The 26,535-nt window shown below is 38.3% G+C and overlaps 2 protein-coding genes and 1 pseudogene across 2 annotated transcripts; all 3 read right to left on the reverse strand.

Moving 5' to 3' along the window:
- Positions 1–30: 30 nt before the first annotated feature.
- LOC128382347 (myelin-associated glycoprotein-like) lies at positions 31–2,035 on the reverse strand (annotated as a pseudogene).
- A 3,508-nt stretch (positions 2,036–5,543) lies between these two features.
- On the reverse strand, positions 5,544–13,529 carry LOC128382348 (B-cell receptor CD22-like). Its single transcript, XM_053342346.1, has 8 exons — positions 13,486–13,529; positions 13,059–13,134; positions 12,423–12,806; positions 11,936–12,241; positions 11,571–11,831; positions 6,457–6,762; positions 6,095–6,352; positions 5,544–5,632 (listed from the first exon to the last, which is right to left on the reverse strand). The coding sequence occupies exons 1-8, from the start codon at positions 13,498–13,500 to the stop codon at positions 5,544–5,546; spliced, it is 1,695 nt and encodes a 564-aa protein (XP_053198321.1). The 5' UTR covers positions 13,501–13,529.
- Positions 13,530–15,459: 1,930 nt separating this feature from the next.
- Positions 15,460–25,484, reverse strand: pck2 (phosphoenolpyruvate carboxykinase 2 (mitochondrial)). The gene is made up of 11 exons (XM_053342039.1): positions 25,029–25,484; positions 20,840–21,052; positions 20,497–20,681; positions 19,928–19,998; positions 19,353–19,488; positions 19,065–19,252; positions 18,244–18,406; positions 17,944–18,159; positions 17,345–17,482; positions 16,976–17,071; positions 15,460–16,817 (listed from the first exon to the last, which is right to left on the reverse strand). The coding sequence occupies exons 1-11, from the start codon at positions 25,058–25,060 to the stop codon at positions 16,348–16,350; spliced, it is 1,908 nt and encodes a 635-aa protein (XP_053198014.1). The 5' UTR covers positions 25,061–25,484; the 3' UTR covers positions 15,460–16,347.
- Positions 25,485–26,535: the final 1,051 nt, after the last annotated feature.

Below are 26,535 nucleotides of genomic sequence, written 5' to 3' on the forward strand. Positions count from 1 at the left end.
ATGTGACAGATTATTGTTATTCATTAAAAATCAGCTGATATCTCATGAATCATCATGTGCTGACAGGATCCAATAACAAACTCTGGCTGTCTTACATGAAACATTGAGAGTCACTTTTCCCTCTGCTGACTTAACATTTTGTCCTTCATTCACAGAGTAGATGGAAGAACAGGTGATGGTGTATCCATCGTGCTTGTCAGACAGAGTGATGGTCTTCTGGATTTTAGTGGTAAAGGTTCGATCTGTGTTCTCCTCTATTGTGTTGTGAGCGTCTTGTTGGAGATTCCAGGTGAGTTTAGGAGGGGAGTGTGGACAGGGAGTGAAAGCTGAGCAGGTTATAGTGACAGACTCCTTCTCCTTCAGCTCACCTGAGATTTCAATTGTGGGACTTGGAGGAGAATCTGTGTTTAAAATCAAAACAACTTAACACCACATTACGGTGTTATTTTTTTACAGCTAAAATGAAAATAATTTAATCTTTCATCCTAAATTGTACCTATTTGAAATAAAGCACATTGAGTATTGTGAACATTCATTGAGACAGTGACTGTCAGAATCAGCAATTTAATCAAACTACAACTAATTTTGTCCTTCAATGAAATTAACTTAACTGATTTCCCTTTTCAAGCAAAAACAGTAAATGACAAAAATGTGGGGACTTCTACTGTATAGTTGTGCAGAAAATATCAATTAAGTTTATTTTCAAATGACTAAATATTCAGGTATTAAGCTGGTTTTTCTCTCATTTCACCACAGCTGAGTTCACTTTGTAGTCTTCATCACATATTTAATATCACAGTAAGGTTAGGACAATGGTGTTTGCTGTTCAGAACAAAGCTGCAACTGATTTCCTTTTTATGATTGGGAAAAAAAACTATCTTACCTGTGATTGTTATATCAAGAGGATGACAAGAAGCTGTTGCCAAGAATGGCCTGTTCTCAATTCTGAAGTAGTATTTGTCTGTATATGTTGTGATTACATTGGGAAACACAGTGGTGCAGTTTTTCTCTTTCAGGTTTCCAGTAATTTTCATTGGATATGTGTTAACAGTCTGACTACTGTTGAAAATCACATTGTTTGGATAGGTGCCAAAACTGAGATAATTTTTAATCCACACTCCAAAGGTTTCTCTGCTGCCATCAAATTCTGTTGATACTTTAGCACTAAAGTTACACGGGATTTGCAAACAAGATCCACTCAGTGCTTCCATCTTCAGTGGTGCAGTGATGAAGAGGGCTATTTTTTCAGAACAAGCAGCCAAAGCACCTGTGAGATCAGATCATCATTAACATAAAGTAGAAAAATCTCCATGATGAGATGGTTCATGATACAATAAATACACTTCAGCAGCTGTATGTTGCATGTTTTTCTGTCTTGTAACAATTTTAAAATAAAACATTTAACTTTGCAGTCAGGATGTGAACAGTTGTAAGAAGTAGCTGATCTTTCTGCTTTGTTTCAGACTGTAAATGATTTGAGTAATGTCTCCAAATAAAAGTGAGTGAACAAACAGCTCACCTGGAAGAAAGAAGACACTCAGTAACATGTTGACTGTCAACATATTTGTAGACAGGACTGCCATCAATCTCATCACCTGGATTTACAAACACAACAATGCAGGAATTATTATTTTTTCTTTTAATCATGTAATGGTTTTTTGCAACTTAATGCAATTTATTTTCAACCAGATTATCCACAAACTCACACATTCAATATATTGATATATTGTTATTATATATATATATATTGTATTATATTATTGACTATAATATATAATGTAAATTATTACTGACATCAAAGTAGTGAGATTATGGTCTCTGTTAATGGAAAATGATCAGCAACCTCTATTTAATTAGATAGTAATAAACAAAACACACAAAAATATTACATGAAATATTTTCCACTTCAATTCACGAAAAATAACAAAATATAACATTTGGGTTAAAAATCTTAAAGGTCTTACCCAACGAGTCCACCTCAGAATCAGAGCAGCAGTAAAATCCTTTAACTGATGATCTCATGTGAAAATTGTCCAGTTTATTAAACTGAGCTGTCGTGCAACAGACCAACTAACCAACTTCCTTTTAGCGTTTGCAGTTTAAAACTGAGTCGACTTCCTGTGTTTGAAGATCAAGTCCATTTGGTTTTGTGTTAAAGTTGCTGCAGATCAGCTGACCTGAGTGATATGAATATTTAACAGTTAGATTTTTTTTTTGAACAATATCTTTATTGACTTTTTTCAGATACATTGACATTACACAATATTGGTGACAGTGAAAATACAGAGATTGTCAAAGCCCTCCCTCCCAAACCAACCCCTGCCAGTCTTCACCCTCCCATCCCTCCTCAGCTAATCTATTGCTTATCCCACAAAAAACAAAATAAAAACAAAATAATTTAAATAAATAATTAACAGATGATATATTTACTTCATGTATTAATGAGATAATCAGTGATGAAAATACTTTTTTCACTGTGCATGTTTTTATTTGTGTTATTGTGTTATTACACGTTTATCTTTGAATAAGTTCTACAAGTTAATTTGTGAATCATTTCAGAATATAATGTTTACAGAGTCAACATTGTGCTGGATGACATTAAATCAGGATTAAGTCATCTACAAAGCTACAGACATTTTCTGCTGACTCATCATTTCAATGTTTTAATTGTAATCGTTCTTTGTTCTTTTATAAAGATGTCTGACTGTATGGATGGCAGTGTTTGTCAGTCGGTCCACCATTTTTGGTCCAAACTCATATATCTCAACATGCTAAATGGATGAACACAAAACTTTACAGATATTCATGGTCCTCAGAAGAGGAATTCATACTGACTTTGGTGATCTGTTGACTTTTCATCTATTGTCACCATCACATCTAAATTGAAATTTGTCCAATACTTTGGTTTATGACAAAATTCCTGCAGAACTAATCACTTTCCATTCAGCCTCAGCTGTACTTTGTGTTTAGTGCTAATTGGCAAAACTAACATGTTGAACATTCAACATTATAATTGCTTGGCATCACATTTCACTCAAAAGTGTAATATGACTTTGGAGAAATATCTTCACACTAATCAATACTGTCTCTCTTTCAGTCTACAACTCAACAAAAGATCAAAAATGTTGAAACTAATTTATGTTTTATGACAAGTTGACGTTGAAACAGTATTTTAGGTGGTTGACACAACAAACTCTCACTGAATATCACATCGTTGGTGCTCACTGGGACAGAATTGAAGATTTTTTTGTTAGAACTGAGTTTCAGGGCTCTGACAGCAAATATTCTACCCCCTGTACTTTTCAGCTGGGACTCTGGAACAGAGAAAAGACCTCCACAGAGGATCTCAAAGTATGTATTCACACATTCAGCACTAAGAGGTCAGAGAAATATCTGGGAGAGAGACTGTGAAGAACCATAACAGTGATCAGTAGGATCTTAAAATGAATTGTAAAACATACTGGGAGCCAGTGTAAAGAGGCTAAACCAGGAGGGATGTGATCACATCTCTTTGTTCTGGTTAAACGCCTGACAGCTGAGTTCTGTTCAATCTGGAGTCCATCAATAGATTTTTGGTTCAGACAAGTAAAAATGCTGTTGTAATAATCTAGACATGATGAGATAAAAGCATGTAAAATTGCCTATGTGTCTTTAAAAGTAAAGATTAAATAAAGATGTTTCAAATGTTTATAAGATGATAAAAAAGAAGACTGCACAAGTGTTTTGGTGTGCTGCTTAAAGCTTAAATTACTGTCAAATAAAATGCCAGGTTTGAAATGTTCCACTAGGGAACCAGCAGATGGCACAATTTGCTTTTCCATGTGCTGAGACACAATGAAGGATCTCTGTTTAGTTTGAGTTCAGCTGAAGAAAATTGTTTGACATCCAGTCTTTGACATTGCAAAGGCAGGGTGTGTGGATATAATGGGCAGGTACATATGTGTGTCATCAGCATAAAAATGGAAAGAAACACCATGTCTCTGAATAATCTGAAAAAAACTGACTGAATTAATGAGGGAATGGGGAACAGGTGACTAGACACAAGTGCAGACTGGGAGTGGTTTGCTGAGAAAGACAATCATAGCAGGGCAGGGCTAACAAGGAGATGCAGGGTAGGTGTGAAGGTAGAAGTGTGGAGGGAAAAGCAGAATAGAGACAAACACACTCACATCACACTCAGAGATACTATGAAGCAGAGAATATACACCAGGAAGACACAGACCACATCAACCAATAAAAATCAAAGTAACAATTCAGTCCTTCCAAAAAGTCCAATTTGAAATAATCCCCCTTCTTCACAGTCCAAAAACAGTCTGAGAGCATCTGGTGGACAAAAGCAATCAAGGAAAACAAAGACAAACTCAAGAGTTACTTACAACCATAGCATCAACTTCCCTCTTCAGCTGAACTTCTCTTAGTGTGACCTCAGAGACTAAAATATTGCACACAAACACTTTAAATGCAGCTGACGTCCTCTGAGGAAGGAAGTCAGATAGTGTGATAACTTAAGTCTTCAAATGACAAATTCACTTTAAAGAACACAACTCATTGCAAGCTGGTATGCATAATCGGTTTTATTATTTTCATGTACATAATAAATCACATGAATCATAATAATGAAACAATTGATCATCTGAATATATAACAATTGTATGTTGTTTGGTGTGTGTTGTGTGTGTGTGTGGGGGGGGGGGGTGCTGTACAAGTCACATGTAAAAATGAGTCATCTGCAGCTTTTTTAAGTCTGTGTCTAAACATGTAACACAAACGATAGAATAAGTGATGAATACGTTTTTCTGCTTAACACTGCATTGAATTACTAATGTATCATATACATGCTTTAATTGTCTTTTTGATATATTGAAACATTACAAAATGCAAATAAAGAATAAGCCTATAATACAGAATAGACAATAATGGATATCATGTAATTCCACTGATAGTGAACATGTTGTCGTCCTCTCCTTGTGGCTCATGATGACAACTCAAACACCCTGCTGACATTTTCTGCTGTGTCCTGTGGAAATGAAACAGCACAGAGACAGTGGGGTGTTAGTGATCTGTAGTGAATTTACTGCTGCTGAGAGTTTTATTCACTGTACAGCACAAAGTGACTTTTCAAAGTAATGATGCAGATGTTTAGAAGGTATAATGTATAGAAATATATAATTTAGTATGTTAGCATGATAACATCTGTGAGTTAGTATAATGGTTCAATAAAACAATACTTGTATTCAGAAGTAGGACAGGATAAGATATAAACAATGATTACTGAGTAGATCAGACAGCAACATACTGTAACTGTGGGTCAGTCGACTGGGAACATTTCATGGTGGATTTTTAAAATGAAAGATTTCAAGATTTTTAATTTTTATTACCTTCACTGGTTTGGTGGAGCGTCTTGTTCTAAACCAACTGGAAAACAAAAGGAGAAAGTTTCATTTTTGTTCCTGCTGTGATAATAATGATCTATCTCAAACATCCAAACCACATTTAAAATCATATCAATTTATCTGTAGTTGCAAATGATCAAAAAGTTGGACTCACCACTCAAAGATGGCCATTGTACTGACAAGCAGTACAATTCCCACAGCCTTTACTATAATGTAGACATCAACCAATTTCTCATGACCTGTAACACAACACATGGTCACCTTCTCTTTAATGTAAAATGGTATGTTTCTAAAACATCACAAACCATCATTCCTGAGTCTGGAAGAAGAATATATTATTGTAAAAGAAGACTGTTTGAAAGGAAACGTTCTGTGTAAACCACAATGTTTGGAATATGAATTTTCTCTACATCTTAACATCATAAAGGTTGAACCAACAATGTGACACCTTATTAATCTTTGTAGCAAAATTCTCTTGGCTCTCCTAACACAAGATCAGAAGTCTGGCTCTGCTGTAAAATCACACTTAGGTTGATAAGGTTTCATGATCAAGAACAGATCAGCATTGACAATCAGGCAATTATTCATCTGTTGCCTTGAAATCGTTTCCTTCATTCACAGAGCATCTCAGAACAGGTGATGTTGTGCACCCACTTCTGGAGTCCCACATTAGACTGGATTCAGTACAGTTCTGCATTTACCTTTAATAGTTAGATGGATCCATGATGATGACTGAGTACCAACATCATTTGTGGCCACACAGTAATAAACTCCTCCATCTGTCACAATGAAGCTGTAGAAGTCTCCTTCAGATAGTCTCATGAGTCCATCTTTGGTGATCTTGAACCAGATGAAGTTGGCGGCAGGCTTGGCTCTGCTGGAGCAGGTCAGGTTCACCCAGCTACCTGGTGACATCAAACCTGATGGACTGATCATTGCTGAGGTGTCTTTAGGAGCATCTGAGGAAAATGTGACAGATTATTATTATTCATTAAAAATCAGCTGATATCTCATGAATCATCATGTGCTGACAGGATCCAATAACAAACTCTGGTTGTCTTACATGAAACATTGAGAGTCACTTTTCCCTCTGCTGACTTAACATTGTGTCCTTCATTCACAGAGTAGATGGAAGAACAGGTGATGGTGTATCCATCGTGCTTGTCAGACAGAGTGATGGTCTTCTGGATTTTAGTGGTAAAGGTTCGATCTGTGTTCTCCTCTATTGTGTTGTGAGCGTCTTGTTGGAGATTCCAGGTGAGTTTAGGAGGGGAGTGTGGACAGGGAGTGAAAGCTGAGCAGGTTATAGTGACAGACTCCTTCTCCTTCAGCTCACCTGAGATTTCAATTGTGGGGCTCAGAGGAGAATCTGTGTTTAAAATCAAACACAGACTTTACACTATACATCCGTGTTACTTATTTTATAGCTATACTGAAAAAATTTAACGTTTCATCCTAGTTTTTATCCATTGGTAAAAAACACATTGAGTATTGTGAACATTTATTGAGACAGAGACTTTCAGAATCAGCAATTTAAGCAAACCACAACTAATTTGGTCCTTCAGTGAATATGGAGGAATGAAAATAACTTCACAGATTTCCTTTTTCAAGCAAAAACTGTAGATCACAAACATTTTGTGACTCTCACTGTAAAGTTGTGTGGACAACATTAATAAAGTTTATTTTCAAATTAACAAATATTCAGGTATTATTCAGCTGTGAGTCAGGACATTCAAACCAGTGACTATCTATAATCAGCCTGGTTTATCTCACATTTCCACACAACTGAGTTTCCTTTGCAATCTTCATCACATGACAGTAAGGTTAGGACCATGGTGTTTGCTGTTCAGACCAAAGCTGCAACTGATTTCCTTTTTATTTTAAACAACAATATGACTGAAAAAACAAAACTATCTTACCTGTGACTGTTATTTGAAGAGGGTCACAGTATGCCGTTGCCTTGAATTGCTCATTCTCAATTCTGAAGAAGTATTTGTCTGTATATGTTGTGGTTAAATTGGAAAATAGAGTGGTGCAGTTTTTCTCTTTCAGGTTTCCAGTAATTTTCTTTGAATAGGTGTTATCAGTCTGACTACTGTTGAAAATCACATTGTTTGGATAGGGGCCAAATCTGTGGTCATTTTTCATCCACACTCCAAAAGTTTCTCTGCTGCCATCAAATTCTGTTGCTTCTCTAGCACTAAAGTTACACGGGATTTGCAAACAAGATCCACTCAGTGCTTCCATCTTCAGCGGTGCAGTGATGAAGAGAGCTGAATCATCAGGACAATCAGCCAAAACACCTGTGAGATCAGATCATCATTAACATAAAGTAGAAAAATCTCCATGATGAGATGGTTCATGATACAATAAATACACTTCAGCAGCTGTATGTTTTTACCCCTCAGCTGTTGAGGAACTGAACTCTTGGCCCCCTAAACCACTGCTCCCTGACCTGTTTCTGTGCCAGGAAACTGTGTGTATTCGCTAAATGCACTTTATACATCATCTATGCACTTGAGTTTATATATATGTACAGTATGTGTGCATGGGCATGTGTGTATGTATATATATGTGTAAGTGAGTGAACAAACAGCTCACCTGGAAGAAAGAAGACACTCAGTAACATGTTGACTGTCAACATATTTGTCGACAGGACTGCCATCAATCTCATCACCTGGATTTACAAACACAACAATACAGGAACATTTTTTAATTTGATCATTATTCATCATCATACAAGTTGTTTTAAACAAAATAATGTAAATCAGAGATGTAAATCTGCAGAACTACATTATGAATTACAATATTTAATGTAAAATATAACTGATACCAAAGTTGTGACATTATGGTATCTGTTAAAGAAGGAACATTGTTTTAAAAAAGACCATGGTTGAGGGATTTGGAAAATAATAGTGTCAGCAGAAAGTTTGTGTGTTACAGATAAGCCAGGATTGCCGTAGTAGAGAAATGAATGGCCCAGGATTGCTGTGGTAGATAAATAATTGGACAGGTGGGGATGATATCTTGTGTGCCAAAATGAGATAACTTGGATGGGTATGAAAGGGAAATACCAGTGTCAAGGTCAGTTTAAACGACAAGGAGATGAGATCGTTGGAGTGAGTCTATATATTTTTCAGTAGACATCAGTAAGTTTGTAGGTATAAAAAAGGTCACCCAATATTGAAGGTTAGATCATAGTTCATAAACCTTGACTGTATGTGATCCTGGGTTTTGCTGCCGGCAATAAAGCTCTACTGCACTTCAACCCAGAAGACTCCTGGTGATTTTTTTAAGACTCTGAAAATATGTTTGTACAACTACGAAAGAGCCTGAGTCTTAGTATTTTGAGACATATCAGAATAACAAAATAATAAAAGAATATGGGCTAGAAAGCTTAAAGGTCTTACCCAACAAGTCCACATCAGAATCAAAGCAACACAAAAATCCTTTGCTAATTTCCAAAAAAATTGTATTTTAAGCAGAGCTGTCATGCAACAGACCAGATTATCAACTTCCATTTTAGCGTTTGCAGTTTAAAAATGAGTTGACTTCCTGTGTTTGAAGACATACAGATCAAGACCACCTTTACTGCTCACATCCTGTGAGAATTTTAACAAGTTTACAGTATATGAGCAGCTCACTGCAGGTTTATATTCACTATTATGTAGAAACAATTATATAGATCACTAAAACAATGTATTCATTTGAACAGATGTATAATTTATATATATTAACTTCATGTATTAATGAGATAATAATCTTTTTTGTTTCACTTGTTTATTTGTGTTATTACAAGTTTATCATTGAATAAGTTACACAAGATATTATGTGAGTTATTTTAAAATATAATGTTTACAGAGTCACCATTGTGCTGGATGACACATTAAGTAAAGATTAAATAAAGATGTTTCAAATGTTTATAACATCATAAAAAGAAGACAATGGGCAGGTACATATGTGTGTCATCAGCATAAAAATGGATAGAAACACCATGTCTCTGAATAATCTGAAAAAACTGACTGAATTAATGAGGGAATGGGGAACAGGTGACTAGACACAAGTGCAGACTGGGAGTGATTTGCTGAGAAAGACAATCATAGCAGGGCAGGACTAACAAGGAGATGCAGGGTAGGTGTGAAGGTAGAAGTGTGGAGGGAAAAACAGAATAGAGACAAACACACCCACATCACACTCAGAGAGACTATGAAGCAGAGAATACACACCAGGAAGACACAGACCAGATCAACCAATAAAAATCAAAGTAACAATTCAGTCCTTCCAAAAAGTCCAACTTGAAATAATCCCCCTTCTTCACAGTCCAAAAACAGTCTGAGAGCATCTGGTGGACAAAAGCAATCAAGGAAAACAAAGACAAACTCAAGAGTTACAACCATAGCATCAACTTCCCTCTTCAGCTGAACTTCTCTTAGTGTGACCTCAGAGACTAACATATTGCACACAAACACTTTAAATGCAGCTGACGTCCTCTGAGGAAGGAAGTCAGATAGTGTGATAACACTATCTGACTTAACACAAATCTAACTTAAGTCTTCAAATGACAAATTCACTTTAAAGAACACAACTCATTGTAAGCTGGTATGCATAATCTGTTTTATTATTTACATGTACATAATAAATCACATGAATCATAATAATGAAACAATTGATCATCTGAATATATAACAATTGTATGTTGTTTGGTGGGTGTTGTGTGTGTGTGTGTGGGGGGGGGCGGGGGGGGGGGGTGCTGTACAAGTCACATGTAAAAATAAGTCATCTGCAGCTTTTTTAAGTCTGTGTCTAAACATGTAACACAAACGATAGATTAAGTGATGAATACGTTTTTCTGCTTAACACTGCATTGAATTACTAATGTATCATATACATGCTTTAATTGTCTTTTTGATATATTGAAACATTACAAAATGCAAATAAAGAATAAGCCTATAATACAGAATAGACAATAATGGATATCATGTAATTCCACTGATAGTGAACATGTTGTCGTCCTCTCCTTGTGGCTCATGATGACAACTCAAACACCCTGCTGACATTTTCTGCTGTGTCCTGTGGAAATGAAACAGCACAGAGACAGTGGGGTGTTAGTGATCTGTAGTGAATTTACTGCTGCTGAGAGTTTTATTCACTATACAGCACAAAGTGACTTTTCAAAGTAACGATGCAGATGTTTAGAAGGTATAATGTATAGAAAGATATAATTTAGTATGTTAGCATGATAACATCTGTGAGTTAGTGTAATGGTTCAATAAAACAACACTTGTATTCAGAAGTAGGACAGGATAAGATATAAACAATGATTACTGAGTAGATCAGACAGCAACATACTGTAGCTGTGGGTCAGTCGATTGGGAACATTTCATGGTGGATTTTTAAAATGAAAGATTTTAAGATTTTAAATTTTTATTACCTTCACTGGTTTGGTGGAGCGTCTTGTTCTAAACCAACTGGAAAACAAAAGGAGAAAGTTTCATTTTAGTTCCTGCTGTGATAATAATGATCTATCTCAAACATCCAAACCACATTTAAAATCATATCAATTTATCTGTAGTTGCAAATGATCAAAAAGTTGGACTCACCACTCAAAGATGACCATTGTACTGACAAGCATTACAATTCCCACAGCCTTCACTATAATGTAGACCTCAACCAATTTCTCATGACCTGTAACACAACACATGGTCACCTTCTCTTTAATGTAAAATGTTATGTTTCTAAAACATCACAAACCATCATTCCTGAGGCTGGAAGATTCGGCAGGTGGAGAGAAAAGATTTGTGAAGTGGAAGAAGAATACATTATCATAAAAGAAGACTGTTTGAAAGGAAACGTTCTGTGTAAACCACAATGTTTGGAATATGAATTTTCTCTACATTTTAATATCATAAAGGTTGAACCAACAATGTGACACCTTATTAATCTTTGTAGCAAAATTCTCTTGGCTCTCCTAACAAAAGATCAGAAGTCTGCTCTAAAATCACACTTAGGTTGAAAAAGTTTCATGATCAAGAACAGATCAGCATCGAGAATCAGTTATTCATCTGCTGCCTTGAAATCTTTTCCTGAATTAAAAGGATATCTGACAGAACAGGTGATGTTGTGCACCCACTTTTGGAGTCCCAAATTAGACTGGATTCAGTACAGTCCTGCATTTACCTTTAATAGTCAGGTGGACCTGTGATGACATCTGATAACCAACATCATTTGTGGCCAAACAGTAGTAAACTTCTAGTAAATCTGTCACATTGAAGCTGTAAAAGTCTCCTTCAGATACTTTCATGAGTCCATCTTTGTTGATCTTGAACCAGGTGAAGTTGGCGGCAGGCTTGGCTCTGCTGGAGCAGGTCAGGTTCACCCAGCTACCTGGTGACACCAAACCTGATGGACTGATCATTGCTGAGGTGTCTTTAGGAGCATCTGAGTAAAATGTGGTAGATTATTGTTAATCATTAAAAATCAGCTGATATCTCATGAATCATCATGTGCTGACAGGATCCAATAACAAACTCTGGTTGTCTTACATGAAACATTGAGAGTCACTTTTCCCTCTGCTGACTTAACATTTTGTCCTTCATTCACAGAGTAGATGGAAGAACAGGCGATGGTGTATCCATCGTGCTTGTCAGACAGAGTGATGGTCTTCTGGATTTTAGTGGTAAAGGTTCGATCTGTGTTCTCCTCTATTGTGTTGTGAGCGTCTTGTTGGAGATTCCAGGTGAGTTTAGGAGGGGAGTGTGGACAGGGAGTGAAAGCTGAGCAGGTTATAGTGACAGACTCCTTCTCCATCAGCTCACCTGAGATTTTAATTGTTGGGCTCGGAGGAGAATCTGTGTTTAAAATCAAACGCAGACTTAATAATAAAGAATACAGTAAAAGTAGCTCTGTGAAGGTTAATGTTTGGCATTTTATTGGCCCTGCTTTTAATTTGGTTTATATTTTGGTTTACAGTGCTCTCCATATAATCCGACACATCATCGTATGTTCCAATAAAAAACAAAACTATCTTACCTGTGACTGTTATTTGAAGAGGATCACAAATAGCTGTTGTCATAAATGGCTCATTCACAATTCTGAAGAAGTATCTGTTTGTATATGTTGTGGTTAAATTGGAAAATAGAGTGGTGCAGTTTTTCTCTTTCAGGTTTCCAGTAATGTTCATTGGATAGAGGTTAACCTTCAGACGACTGTTGAAAATCTCATTGTTTGGACTGTCCCAAAATCTGTGGTTACTTTTAATCCACGCTCCGAAGGTTGTTCTGCTGCCATCAAATTCTTCTGGTACTCTCGCTCTAAAGTTACACGGGATTTGCAAACAAGAGCCACTGAGTGCTTCCATCTTCAGTGGTGCAGTGATGAAGAGGTCTGAATCATCAGGACAAGCAGCCAAAGCACCTGTGAGATCAGATCATCATTAACATAAAGTAGAAAAATCTCCATGATGAGATGGTTCATGATACAATAAATACACTTCAGCAGCTGTATGTTGCATGTTTTTCTGTCTTGTAACAATTTTAAAATAAAACATTGAACTTTGCAGTCAGGATGTGAACAGTTGTAAGAAGTAGCTGATCTTTCTGCTTTGTTTCAGACTGTAAATGATTTGAGTAATGTCTCCAAATAAAAGTGAGTGAACAAACAGCTCACCTGGAAGAAAGAAGACACTCAGTAACATGTTGATTGTCAACATATTTGTAGACAGGACTGCCATCAATCTCATCACCTGGATTTATAAACACAACAATGCAGGAATATTTTTTTTCTTTTAATCATGTTATTATTAAGTTATTAAGTTATTTTAAACCAAATTATCCACACATTTACATATTTAAACTAAATAAATAAAATACATCTGCACAACTGCATTATGAAATATAATATATAGGGTCAATTCTAAATAATACAAAAAATTGAGATTATGGTGTCTGTTAATGGTAAAATGTTTCTGTAACCTCTCATTTATTAGACACTGCTAAACTAAAACAGAAAAAAAGATATATCAAATATTTTCCACTTGAATAACAAAATAAAAATAACAAAAAATAACAAAAATTAAACGTTAAGACGGTCTTACCCAACAAGTCCACATCAGAACCAGAGCAGCAGGAAGATCTTGTGAATGATGAAATTGTCCAGTGTTTTAAGCTGAGCTGTCGTGCAACAGACCAACTAGCAACTTCCCTTGTTGCCTTTTGCAATTTAAAGTCCACTTCCTGTGTTTGAAGACCCACATTTCATTTTGAGGTAAAGCTGGCGTAGATCAGCTGACCTGGGCATTACAAATATTTGACAATTACAAACAGTTCTCACCTTTACTGCTTCTAAATTCTCCTGTCAGAATTTTAACCAGCTCACGGGATATGTTCTATATCTAGATATATCTAGATATTCAGTATCATCATGTATGTATGTATGTATGTAATTTAGTGCAATTTGGACACACAATACATTTATCATTATCATCATACATTGAACACACCAGCATTGAGTGAGCCACTTTGCTCCAACTTCAGTGCTCTGCTGAATGACCTCTGCAAATCAGAGCACCACTACAGACAAAGTACAAATCTTTGGACCAAAAATTCCCACTCAAATCCAAACTTAAAGCACAGAAAATAGAAATTATCTAAGAACCTGATATGATTGATCCATTTATTTTAGGATACACATTATTTTATTCTTAAATGCAGCCTTTAGTTTAGGCTACATGAAGTGAGAAAATAACATTTTTTTACAATAAGAGGCACGCAGAGGCTCAAAAGGAAGAAATTCAGTCACAAGTTGTGCAACAACCAACTAAAAATAAATGAGTTGGAAGCAGATCTCCGAAACCAAAAGAGGGAATTCTCAAAGGAAAGCAAAAAACTCAATGACATCACAGCTAAATTCAGAAATCGCCTCTCTTAAGGTTCATGTACAAAAGAATGCCATGGAGGGCCCACCCAGGCAGCACTCTTTGGAGGAGTGGGACATTATTTCAGTGAGAATGATCAACGCATCAGCTACAAGATGAGCGGTGGGAAAAAGTAAAGCAGCTGAAAGAGCTCTATGACAAAGAGATTAAAATCCTGTCTCTCAGAAGAGGAAAGAACAACCTCTCCCAGAGATTTAAAAACACCTTCATCCTGCCAACTGAAACTGAACCAACAGAAAAGCAAAAAAATGAAAAAGAAAGAAAAGAAACATAAAGAAAACAAGGAAAAGATATAGAGAATAAGAATATTTTTGGAGCTGGATATACCAGCTGTGTGGACACAAGGACACATGGATTATGGCCATCACTTACACTGACAGCATATTTGAAGGAGATCTTTTAATAGCCAGTATGAACATGAGATGAATGCAGCAAGGAAATCCTGTCATTGTTCATACGGTCACCTGACTGCTGCTTTAAGACAGACTTGCAAAATTGTGAACCTGGCCTTTAACATTGTGTTCTGCTGCCCCCAAGAGGCCAAACATATTAATGCCGATTTAAATTGGTTCTTGAATTAATTACAGTGAATTAAAATTACATTGAACCAGTTATTCAGTACAAGTTTAGTCACCTTACTGCAATTATTACAAAATTAGGCCAATCATGCTGGAAATGACCTTCCTTTAAACAGACTGGGCATTTCTCTCATCTGAACCAATGAACTGGAAGCAAATGCACTTTAATCCCACATGCCATAATCGCTGGTGTTCATGTCATTGTGTCTGTGCACACAAAACAACCTTGATCCATCTCACCTTCATTTTTATACTGTATGTTTGGTAATTTTTAAAATGTTTTTTCAGTGTAAACCAGATTGTCCTCTGAGCCCGAGTTGAAGTCTCCTTGGAGCTAAAGGACCACCGCGTGTCACCTAGCTAAGGTGAAAATCAAGGTCCCAAAACTCTAAATAGGGATCTAGCCTAAAAGAATGTAATGAATGTAGCAGTTCTGCACACATATTAACAGTGCATTACAAGATAATAAGAATGTTAAATGTTCATCTGTTATGTCCCATTTTCTTGTACATTACCTTTTTCATATTCATTTGTATTTAATGACAGCAAAAATGAATAAAATTGCATTTGAAGATATTTATTCATTGCACTGTAATAAAAACCTTTGCATACAACTTCTAAAAATACCTAATAATCTCAGTCGCATTTATTGGTCCAACATTTCACATATTGTGTGTAAACATCACCTGAAATCATACAGTTTAATCACAAACATTACAAAAGTAGCTAAATGAATTAAGAATAGTGATCCTGGGCTACAATGTACTGAATAGGTAACGGATCTTTGATGGTTGTTTTTTGGTTATAAAGCTCAATTTAAAAAATAAAGGACATTTCATGAGACAATAGTGAATTAAAAGAGCTGGTGCTAAAACTGACTTAAAACATCTTAATGAATACAAATTTTAAAACTTGTCAGATTTTTGCCATAAAAAAAGATCTTTGGGTTTCAGCCTGTAAACATTAGCAGCCTGGACACTGTATTGTTAAATGTCTCGAAGGCACTGCTAGGCCATATTGATTGTGCACCATGGTGGTTGAGTGACATTAGCGTGTCTACATGACAAATTTGATAACTTCACAGAAATCTGACCTTCACTTTGAGAGTCAAACCTCCCTCCCACCAACAACCCAGCACTAGTCATTCAGTGTTGCAGTGTTAGTGTTAAGTAGTGACACAAAGGTAGATGTTGTATTGTAGATTATTAGTTTCCCCTCTCATACCACCTCTGACATTACATTATGAACCGATTTCTCTTCATAAAAGAGAAAGGAAGGAATCACTGGCTGAGTTTTCATGCACAGAGAAAGTTTGATAGTGGGGATTTTTTAGCTCTGAACTAAATTCTCCTTGTATGTAAACCCAGCCACTGGCTGTGATTGCACCCTAATGATCATTATCTTGTCATCAGTGACTCTCTCCGTTTCTGAGGTCAGTAAGGTTTTAATTGTGCACCCTGTCCTCCAGCGCATTCAGCTCGGCCTCCACCTGAGCGGGCAGGTCAGCTCCAACTTGCTGGGTGAAGTATGCTCTCAACTCCTTGGTCTCATTCTGCCAGAAAGACTTGGGCACGTCAAACAGAGCGCCCATGTCTACGTTGCTGCCGAGACCTTTAGTATCAATGGCGCCATTTTCTGGCACCCAGCCGACAATGCTCTTCTTAGCACCCTCGTCCTCTCTCTCACGGCTGCAGCGTTTGAAGATCCACTCCAGCACACGGGCGTTTTCGCCAAAGCCAGGCCAGAGGAAGGCACCGGACGCGGGATTCTTTCTGAACCAGTTGACGTGGAAAATCTTGGGAAGATGAGTGGGGGCTTTTCGGTTCTGCATGCTCAGCCAGTGACCAAGGTAGTCCCCAAAGTTGTACCCGAAGAATGGCCGCATGGCAAATGGGTCGTGCATAATCACCTTGCCTGGAAAGAAATATTAAACATTTTGTAATTTTGGTGATGAGTCTAAGTATGACAAGTAAAGAAATAACATTTTTTAGAATTATAAATCCACACAAAAATAATGACAGCCATTGAAACCATTGAAAATCAAGTGTTTGTGTGTGTGTGTGTGTCTGTACCTTTATGCTCAGCAGCTGCCGTGGCCTCAGACCTCATTGCGGCTCCAACAAACACTCCATGTTGCCAGTTGAATGACTCGTAGACCAGAGGAACTCCTAACAATGTCAACATTATATCATATTTATTGCACAACTACTATGACATCTCATTCTGACATCACTCAAGACTTTAATATAATGACAACATCAGCATTGTGCAGCATTATGAAGTGGCTGTAATGTGTCTTGCATACCATACCACATCCCCCCATGCCCAGTTTCCTGTCTGTATTTAAACCCTCATTATCAACTTGAACGCAAAATACCAAATAATGTGGGTCTATTTGGAGAAAATCTTGATATGTATAATTAGGTGAAAACAGCACCAACCTTCTGGTCTCCTGCCACCGAAGATAATGGCATCGATGGGAACGCCCTCCTCGCTCTCCCACAGGGGGTCGATGATGGGACACTGAGCCGCCGGCGTACAGAAGCGGGAGTTGGGATGGGCACATGGGGTCGAGCTGCCTGTTTACAAAGAGGAAATGACAATTTGGTCCACCATCAACATATATTATACCCATTTGGCCAATATGACTCAGAACAGAACAGACACCATTGGGTCTTGGGTCACTATTTTTTTCAAAGTCTCAAGACATTTTTTTTAGTGCCTTGAAATGACTTTTGTTGTGATTTGGCACTATATAAATAAAGACTGATTGACAAAGATTGATTGACTGAAAATGACATTACTGAAGCTCACCACTAGATGGCACTGTATACACTGACTCTAATAATTAGACCTGTTGGGATGGGATGTCTATGTTGGCAAAGAAACAAACATGAGTCACGCTAAAATGTCATCATTAAAAACTGCTGAATGCTCATAAATGTTAATTAGTGACTTCAAGGTGAAATCAACCACTGGACCACAAGGACATTTAATATTAGTGTATTTTTAAGGCCTGTACAGTCCAAGCTGACATTACCTTGCTTCCAGGTTTTGCCGTGCCAGTCTGTAAGGCTGATACCAGCAGCAGGGGGGTCAAGACCCTCCCACCACACGCCTCCATCACTGGTCTCGCCAACATTGGTGAACACAGTGTTTCTGGCAATGGTGGCCATGGCGTAGGGGTTGGTCTTGGCCGAAGTACCTGGAGCCACACCGAAGAAACCGTTCTCTGGGTTGATGGCTCTCAGTTTACCTGTGGAGACGGACGTGTCAAATACATGAGATCAGACTCAATATATTGCATTTGGAGCAGCAGAGTGAGTCTCCTCCCTCTCACCTTGGCTGTCAAACTTCATCCATGCAATGTCATCTCCCACGCACTCCACCTTCCAGCCCGGCAGAGATGGTTTCATCATGGCCAAGTTGGTTTTACCACAGGCACTGGGGAATGCTGCAGCGACATAACGCTTCACTCCCTGAGGGTTGGTGATACCCAAAATCTGAAGAGAGGAGAGGGTGGTGAATGAATATTTTGAAAACACACCATCTTGTGTCTACGGAATCTTAAGTTATGAGAGGAGATGTTTTTTTCATCCAATTGATAATTTACATCTATGGAGTCCCTGAACAGTACGATAGAAACAATACAAACAGACAATACAGCAATACAAAATTCAGAACCCAATGAAAGCCTTACTCAAATTAAGGTCATTTGCATATAAGCCCTAAACAAGCTATAGGTACTACAGGAATCATACAGTACAGACTGCAAACAAGCCAAAGTCTATAATCAAAATAAAAATCACATCCCAGGATGACATATTGTGTCACAAATTACATAAAAACAATTATTTATTTTCGATTAAATATATTTGCATTTCTCATCTGATTATAGTTAAACATTTAGATATTTTAAAAAGATAACTGATAAACCAATTGTGACGATGATGACGATGATTATGATGATGGCATGTGGGAAGTTTGTCAGGCGTCAGGAGGAGGCTTGAGGCAGAACTGTTACACACTGCCAGCTTAGTTGGTTTATTTTGTGTGTGTATCATTTACCCAAAACTGACCCTCCAGTGAGTTCTCAAGCTCACCATACCAGAATTATTTTCTAACAGGCCACAATCACAATGTGTCAGCCGGCATTCTCACCAACATGTGTTCGGCCAGCCAGCCCTCATCCTTGGCAATGCGGGAGGCGATGCGGAGGGCAAAGCACTTCTTCCCCAAGAGAGAGTTTCCTCCGTAGCCGCTGCCGAAGGACATGATTTTACGGGAGTCGGGCAGGTGAGATATCAGCACCTTTTCAGGGTTACACGGCCATGAGTTGACCAGAGGGGCTGCAGAGGAAAAAGATGAAGGGAAGACGATGTGTAAAACTTACTAAAATAATGACACAAAGCAGTAATTTAATGTGTTTGACACTGTTGGAATTTGTACCTTTGAGTGGTAGAGGTCGTCCCAAAGAGTGTTGACAGCGCACAAACTCCTCGCCTTCAGCCAGTTTGTTCAGGACCGGGGTGCCCATTCGTGTCATGATGCCCATGCTAGCCACCACGTATGGCGAGTCGGTCACCTTAAAGGAAAACAACATTTTTAATCACCCTTTTCTCTGAACTAAGCCTTCCAGTGAGTAATAACCATACCATTTTTAGTAATTCATTAAAGTATATCATAAATCACAGTGATTTATAGTGATAAAAGAAGCACTGTTATATAATGCACTGACTTATCACCTTATAAAACAATGATAACACAGTAATAAAAAGACAAGATCTCTTGAGACTGATTTTCCGGCAGTAGTGAGAAAACTATTATTCAAAGCCTTTCTTCACCAGCCTTTAAGACCTTTTATATGGCCACACTACTGGGATGTGTTCATGAGCACAACACAATGAATATCTAATTAAGTCTGGCATCATTAAAAGGCTCTAAAAAAACTTGGATTCCTAAATGATACCCTAAGAGAGACCTTGTTTTTCAGAGTGTAAAGTGTTGAGGAGCACAGTCAGTACCTGGACACCATACTTGGACAGAGAAGAGCCCACTGGACCCATACTGAAGGGAATCACATACATGGTCCGACCTACAGAGAGGAGAAGGAGAGGCAAAAACAGACAGACTGTCAGGCCCCAAATTCTTAAAATAAATACATTTAAGAACCAAAGTAAGAATAAAAAGAAGGCTAAATATATGTTGGGATCTTCTTTGTAGAGTTTGATTACATTTGTGGTGATTCAAACTCATCATGTTTTCATTTTTTGCCTTGAAGTCACACAAAACAAAACAGTTTTTAAATGTGAGTTTAAACTGCAATACATTCCTATTACACCCCTTTTTGTTCTGTTCTGAGTCTAAAAAGTGACCATAGTTTCCACTTGATTCCATGACTTTTGACCCCTTCCTCAGATGCATTTTCTTCATAGTATATTCACAATATTTAACAGACAGTAGACATACTGTATGTACACTACATGAAATGAATGAATGAACACTTGACTGTATGATCATGTCAAAATCATGTGAAAAAGAACAAACATGTTCTCTCATGCAACAATGTACAGACATTTAATTTCAAACATACCTGTCATACAGCCAGGGAAGCGCTCCTCTCTGGCTTTCTGCCAGTCTGACTCACTCATCCAGCTGCCCAACTGGCTCTTCGCTCCTCCAGCAGGGATAGGAATGGTGTCCCTCTGGTTCTTGGTCACAATCACTGTCTTGCTCTCCACCCGAGCCACATCCTTTGGGTCTGTACGTGCCAACCAGCTGCCAAACAGAGCAAGACGCAAAAAAATTAGGAACCTTGGATGTTCATTAGGAACTGTGAAGCTTGACACATAACTTTTTTATTTTAGAAATCTCTCTTATTAATACCAACAATAAGGTATAATATAAATAACTAATGTAGGGGGCAAAGCTCGTACCAGTTATCATATTTGGGAAGCCTCTTGACCATCCCTTCCTTCTCCAGGCCTGCCAGGATGTTGGCCGTTTCCTCTGGCGTCCCCGTAACCACATGCACACCGCTGGGTTTGCACTCTTCCACTGCTCCCTTGACAAACTCTGCCACTGCCGGGGGCAGCGAAGGGATGGAGGCCAGGGACCGAACCCCAACACTTGCCCCAACACCACCCCGCCTGAAAGAGAAGAAGGCATTAAATAATCTGTTACTTTTTTTACCCTTAACATCTGAACAGAGGGAGGCTGTTACTAGCTGTAGATCAGTGAGGCAATTTAAATTTACAATGCCCTGTGACTGGGTTGGGTGTAACCCTACACAAATAGAACTGACTGAATCATCTACAATACAGACAATCCCTATCAATCGATCAAGTCTTCTTTCTATTGTGTGGAGTTCATTGTGCAAAGATATTTTCCAGCCAGACCTGCCACACAGTTTTTCCCACATAAGATACACACAAAAAATGGATTTGATAGCCTGACAGTCCTGTGATGTATCACCTAATGCTACAGTAGCCTGCTAGATTTTTTTTCCTTTTTTCCTTTCACAGAAACTGGAGAATACATTGCCATCTGTCTGATCTAATTCAATCATTAATGGGATGGTGAAAGTGCCATGGTTAGGAGATAGAGTACATGAGAAGATGAACTTGGATGACCTGACTGTGACCAGAGTGTAGTGCACACACAGAGAGAAAAAATAAAGTCCACAGTGGATCAGGTGCTTGATAAAGTCATTTAACACAAATTCAGACTCTTAGTAAGTTTATTTCTCTCCAGATTAGATAATTTTACTCTACTATAACAGATAGGGCTGCAGCATGTTAGGGATTTATCCATCTGAAAAACTATTTTATCCAATTATTTCATGTTTTTTTAACCCCGATTCTAATTAATGCCTGTCATTTGTACCATTTCCTATTCACCAATGCTTAATACCCATTGATACCCATTCATTTTTCACACCAGTGGATACTACTGGAGTTTTAAAGGCCACAAAAGAGCACTAGGCAACACCATCACTTTTAACAAAAGGCCTCAAATTGGAGTTGTGGGCTTTTCATGTGACAGTAGTGACAATGCAATGCCTTTGCTGCCCCGGGGTGGTTAGTGCAACCTGAGAGCCTTAAACGGACTTCTCCACAGAGAGAGAGGCATGCAGGGGGCCAGCCTATTGTTTGTTAGCAGCATGATATTCACAAACACAAGCCACTGAGGGCTGCAGCTACATAAGCTGTTAAAACACGGGACTGCGTGTGTATGTGTATGTGTGTGTGTTCCTGTTGGTTGCTAACGGTTGCTAACGGTGGTTAAACAATGGACAGTGGACAATGTGTGAATGCGCTTTGTTTTATGACCCCTGATGAACTCTGCAGAGAGATGAGCGATTTATATCCTGTGTCCCTCAAATTCAATGTATGGATAAATGTGTAGTTGTAGTAGCAACCATAAATTGACCCACATTCCACCTCCAGTTTAAAATCAGTTCAACTGGGAATACAAATCACACTCTTCCACTTTGGCTGTTCAAAGACAGCGATGCGGTTGTCCTATTAAGTGCTGGCACGCGGCTCCCAATTGGCTGCACTGCGTGTGCCATTATTCCTACATCACGTACGTGCAGATGCACATGTAAATCTGGCCGCAGTGTACAAAGTACGGCAGGCACACTGAAATGTTCAGCGAGAAAAGCAGGTAACAAGTAACTTGACAGTGAGCACGCAAAGAGTCGAGAAAAATCTGACACCAGCCTCAGGGATCAAACTCCCTCTCTACAGGTGATCAGCACCGTGCCAGTTGTGTAACCACTGATGTGGGAGCAATTAATCATGAACACAGTCTGGTTTGTGCTGGAAATGCAGACTCAACATATAGTGAGAGAAGGAATGTGAGCTCAAGGTGTCTTTTTATTGTCTTTCTCCAATTCTGTGATTTTGACAGCAGATTGGTTTTCACATACACTTTTGGGGGTGTCTGTAGCTCAGTAGGAAGAACACGTCATTCATTAAATCGTAAGGCTGGTTGTGATTTCAACTCACACTCCTTCTGTGCAGATGTTAGAGCACTGAGCGAGACGATGAACCCCAAATTACTCTTAAGGTGTGTGCTTATGTCAGAGGAAAAAAGCACAAAATGCAAAGTGCAACTGTAGCTAATGAGCATTTTATCAGTCATGCCAGTTTTTCTCTCTCCAATTGAAGACTTGACCTCTGAGATTTCATGTTCACATTTTTTCCGCATTTTGCATCAATACCTGCCATCATAATTCTTCAATTGGGAATTTCAGTTGTCAGATTGTTGTTTTTTTCTCTGCACCCGCTCTGAGAAATCAGCAGTTTTAAGAGAATTTAAACTTTGACTGCAATCTGAACAGATAAACAGATGATCAGCTGAAGGGGAACTAAATGAACAGTGTTACTGTATAACAGGACCCCAGATTCACTTTTAACCTCAGAAGACCAAAGAATAAAAACACTTTTTTCAGTCTTATCGGTGATATTAGAATAACCATTCTACTTACAATCACCTCCATAGTACTTTAGACTCTTCCCCCACACACTAAATCAATTACATATGCTCCCAATCATCCACTGTCATGCCACTAATTACTGTAACCATTCAGGTGGTGCTGAATATTATCTCCAGTGTGATTAGATCTATCAGCAGATGAACTGTATTGAATTTTAAAATGATTTGATTGTTTGAGGGCTGGATGTGATCAGCATATCTATTCTTCCTTCTTTGCATCAAAAAAGGGCTATAAATCCTGCTGATGATCTTTGCTCCCAATGCCCCCCTTCCCCTCATTCATTGCCCTCATTCCTTTTGTCTCTCCATTCCTCACCCCATCCCCCATACCTAATGAGCATAAGCATGCCTCCATTTGACCAGCATGGATTGTACCATGACTCTTCTGTAAAACTTTTTACATGCAATTAAAAAGTGAACATCTTTTTTTTACTCTTTTAATGGGTGTCACTTTAATGACAAACGTGTCCCTTCCCCTGGTTGGAGTAGTTTTCTTGCAAACACACCTCCAAATCAGCAAGCCAATCCTCACCCATCACAAGCAGACACGCCTACACTCCCACTATCTTTTCTCTGCCTGATCCTGGTATACAGTCTCTTTAAGGGGCAGAGTCTACAAAAGAAGCCTGAGTCAAGCCAGAGTATCACTTAGAACATGCACACGTGCTACATACATTAGCCTCACACACGTACGATACAGTGAGTACACTGGAAGGGGGGTGGTAAACGGAACATGCTCCAGGACATTCAGGCAAATAGAGGAGCCACGACTCCAGACATTACCAATCTCTCAAGCAGAAACACAAACAAAATGCTCAGGAACATGAACTTACTGTCACTAAACTCACATGCCTTGGCCATGGTGTCACTCACATGCATGCCTTAGTAAGAAAATTAGAATAAAAACACACACACACACACACACACACACACATTGCCACAGAGTGCTCACATTTACTCCAGTTTCCCTGTGTATCACGACAAATCCTGGAAGGGAAAAAGGTTAGAAAGCAAGACTGATGATCACTTTCAGGCAATCTATGAAGTCACCTTCACATTTTACTAAAGGGATCATCTAATCTGAGAAGAGTTTCTCTTAAGATCAAGTTTGACAAGTTTCTGGCAGCAGTAAGCACAGCAGCAGGCTGGCAATGGTTTCACAATCAGATTTCTGTGCTAACTCTGAAGACAAAAAAATACTGCATGTATACTGGCATTGGCGTGATGGATGCTTTATCTGTGGACCAGCTGATTAAAGAACATACATATTGTGTATTCTCATTCAATCTGGAGACAAATTGATGCAATCTTGTGTTAAATCGAATTGTGCATGTAAAATAAGTTCAGAAAAGTGGGGGAGATGTTAAACAGAAATGTGTCCTCAACGTATTTTAGACATTCACACAATTATAAATATTTTTTTAAAAACAAGCTGCATGGATGGCCTTTAGTGTGTAAACTGAAGCAGTCAAAAATACATAGGATTGGCACATGCAAGCTGTATCAGTTTATAGTCTGAAATCATCAGCACAATGAAATGTACCGTTGGTGTTGCGTTCAAGGAGCAAAAATCACTATTTAATCGGTAAATACACGCGCACACACACAAACACACTGACTCACCTTCGTATAACTCCCAGCAAAAGGCACGACATGTTCGGTGCAAAAAGTAAAAGAAGCTAATAAAAAAACAAAAGTGTTAAAAAAGGCACATAGAAAGTTATCTGGAGAGGTGAAGAGAGGAGCTAGAGCTGTCCACGGCTCATATCTGTGCTCTGAGGGGACCTTGCACTTTGCTCATTCACACACATGCAGCTTGATGTAAATGTGTGATGTCCTGCTGCACGAACACAGTGTCCCTCAGTCAAACCGGCTTCATGAAGTTAGAGGAGAAGAAAGAGGAGGAGGAAGAGGAGGAGAGGGAGGAGGCTGAGTGCTGCTGTTGTTTTAAAGTTTAAATATACTATAATCTTCGCAGGTTGTGTCCATATTGTTGTGTTTTCTCCCCTCCTGACCACGCATAACCCAGCCTGCTCTGCTCCTCCCGGCTGATGCAAGTTTCCACAGTTTCTGCACCGCCGAGCACTTCTGTACAAACAGAGAAAAAAAAAACCCATTCAGGCACAACCCGGAAATACGAGCAGTGGCACGGAAATACATCCACCCTCCCCCTACCACTCCTATTACCAAAAAATAAATAAAACAAAACAAATAAAACAAGCCAGGGGGTTTCAGGCATGACAGCAAGTCTGTCAACAGATGATTTCATTATGTTTGCCTGCACTCCTTCTACACACTTTGTCTTTCTTGCATTTCAATCATGCAACAAGTTGGTGGGTGTCTTGCAACCTGCTCTCTTGTGTACTTCCAGGCAAAGGGTTTCATGTAGAATATAGCATCCTAAAATGTGGTATATTTATATCATTTAAATGTAGCTGATATGAACTATTTTTCTGTTACAGGCCTATATTCATAAATGTATAGCTAGTAAATGTAACAACTGACAAAATAGAGTCAGTTAGAAGTTGCAATCCTTTTTTGACTTGTTTGTGGTAAAATACAAGTCACTATTCTATCATTTTAGAGCTGCAGCTGTGAAAAAAGCTGACATCCAGAACCATAAAAGTATACATGTTCCTGTCACTGAAGACATATATAAGCAGCAAATCCTCACAATCAGCATAATGGCATTTTTGTTTGAGAAATGACTTGAATGCTTAATCAACTGTCAAAGTCGTTGCTGATTGATAAATTATTCCAGAAGAAAAGACATTAAACTGGCTCCCGTTAAAGCAAAAAGCTTAACATCTTCACCTCCAGAAGCAATTCAAGTCTGTGCAACATTTGACATCATGTTACATCATTTTCTGACTATCGGCGCTCAAATTTCAAGCCATTCACCCTTGTTGCCAAAATATGCTGTGAAGTTTCCCACTGAGGGGCTCTAGTAAATCTTACTGTAATTATCTCTTTTGATGAACCAGTTGTGTGACTGAAATAGTTTTGACTTTAAGACATGATCCAGCAGGAGATGTATTACTTATTCTGACTTTGTAGGCCAATCGAGTGTGTCTGTTATTTAATTTAAATGTTGAGTTTCCTGTTAATGTTTCTTTCTCTGGGAATTGGG

Source organism: Scomber japonicus, chromosome 21 (assembly GCF_027409825.1).
Source record: "Scomber japonicus isolate fScoJap1 chromosome 21, fScoJap1.pri, whole genome shotgun sequence".
NCBI lineage: Eukaryota > Metazoa > Chordata > Actinopteri > Scombriformes > Scombridae > Scomber > Scomber japonicus.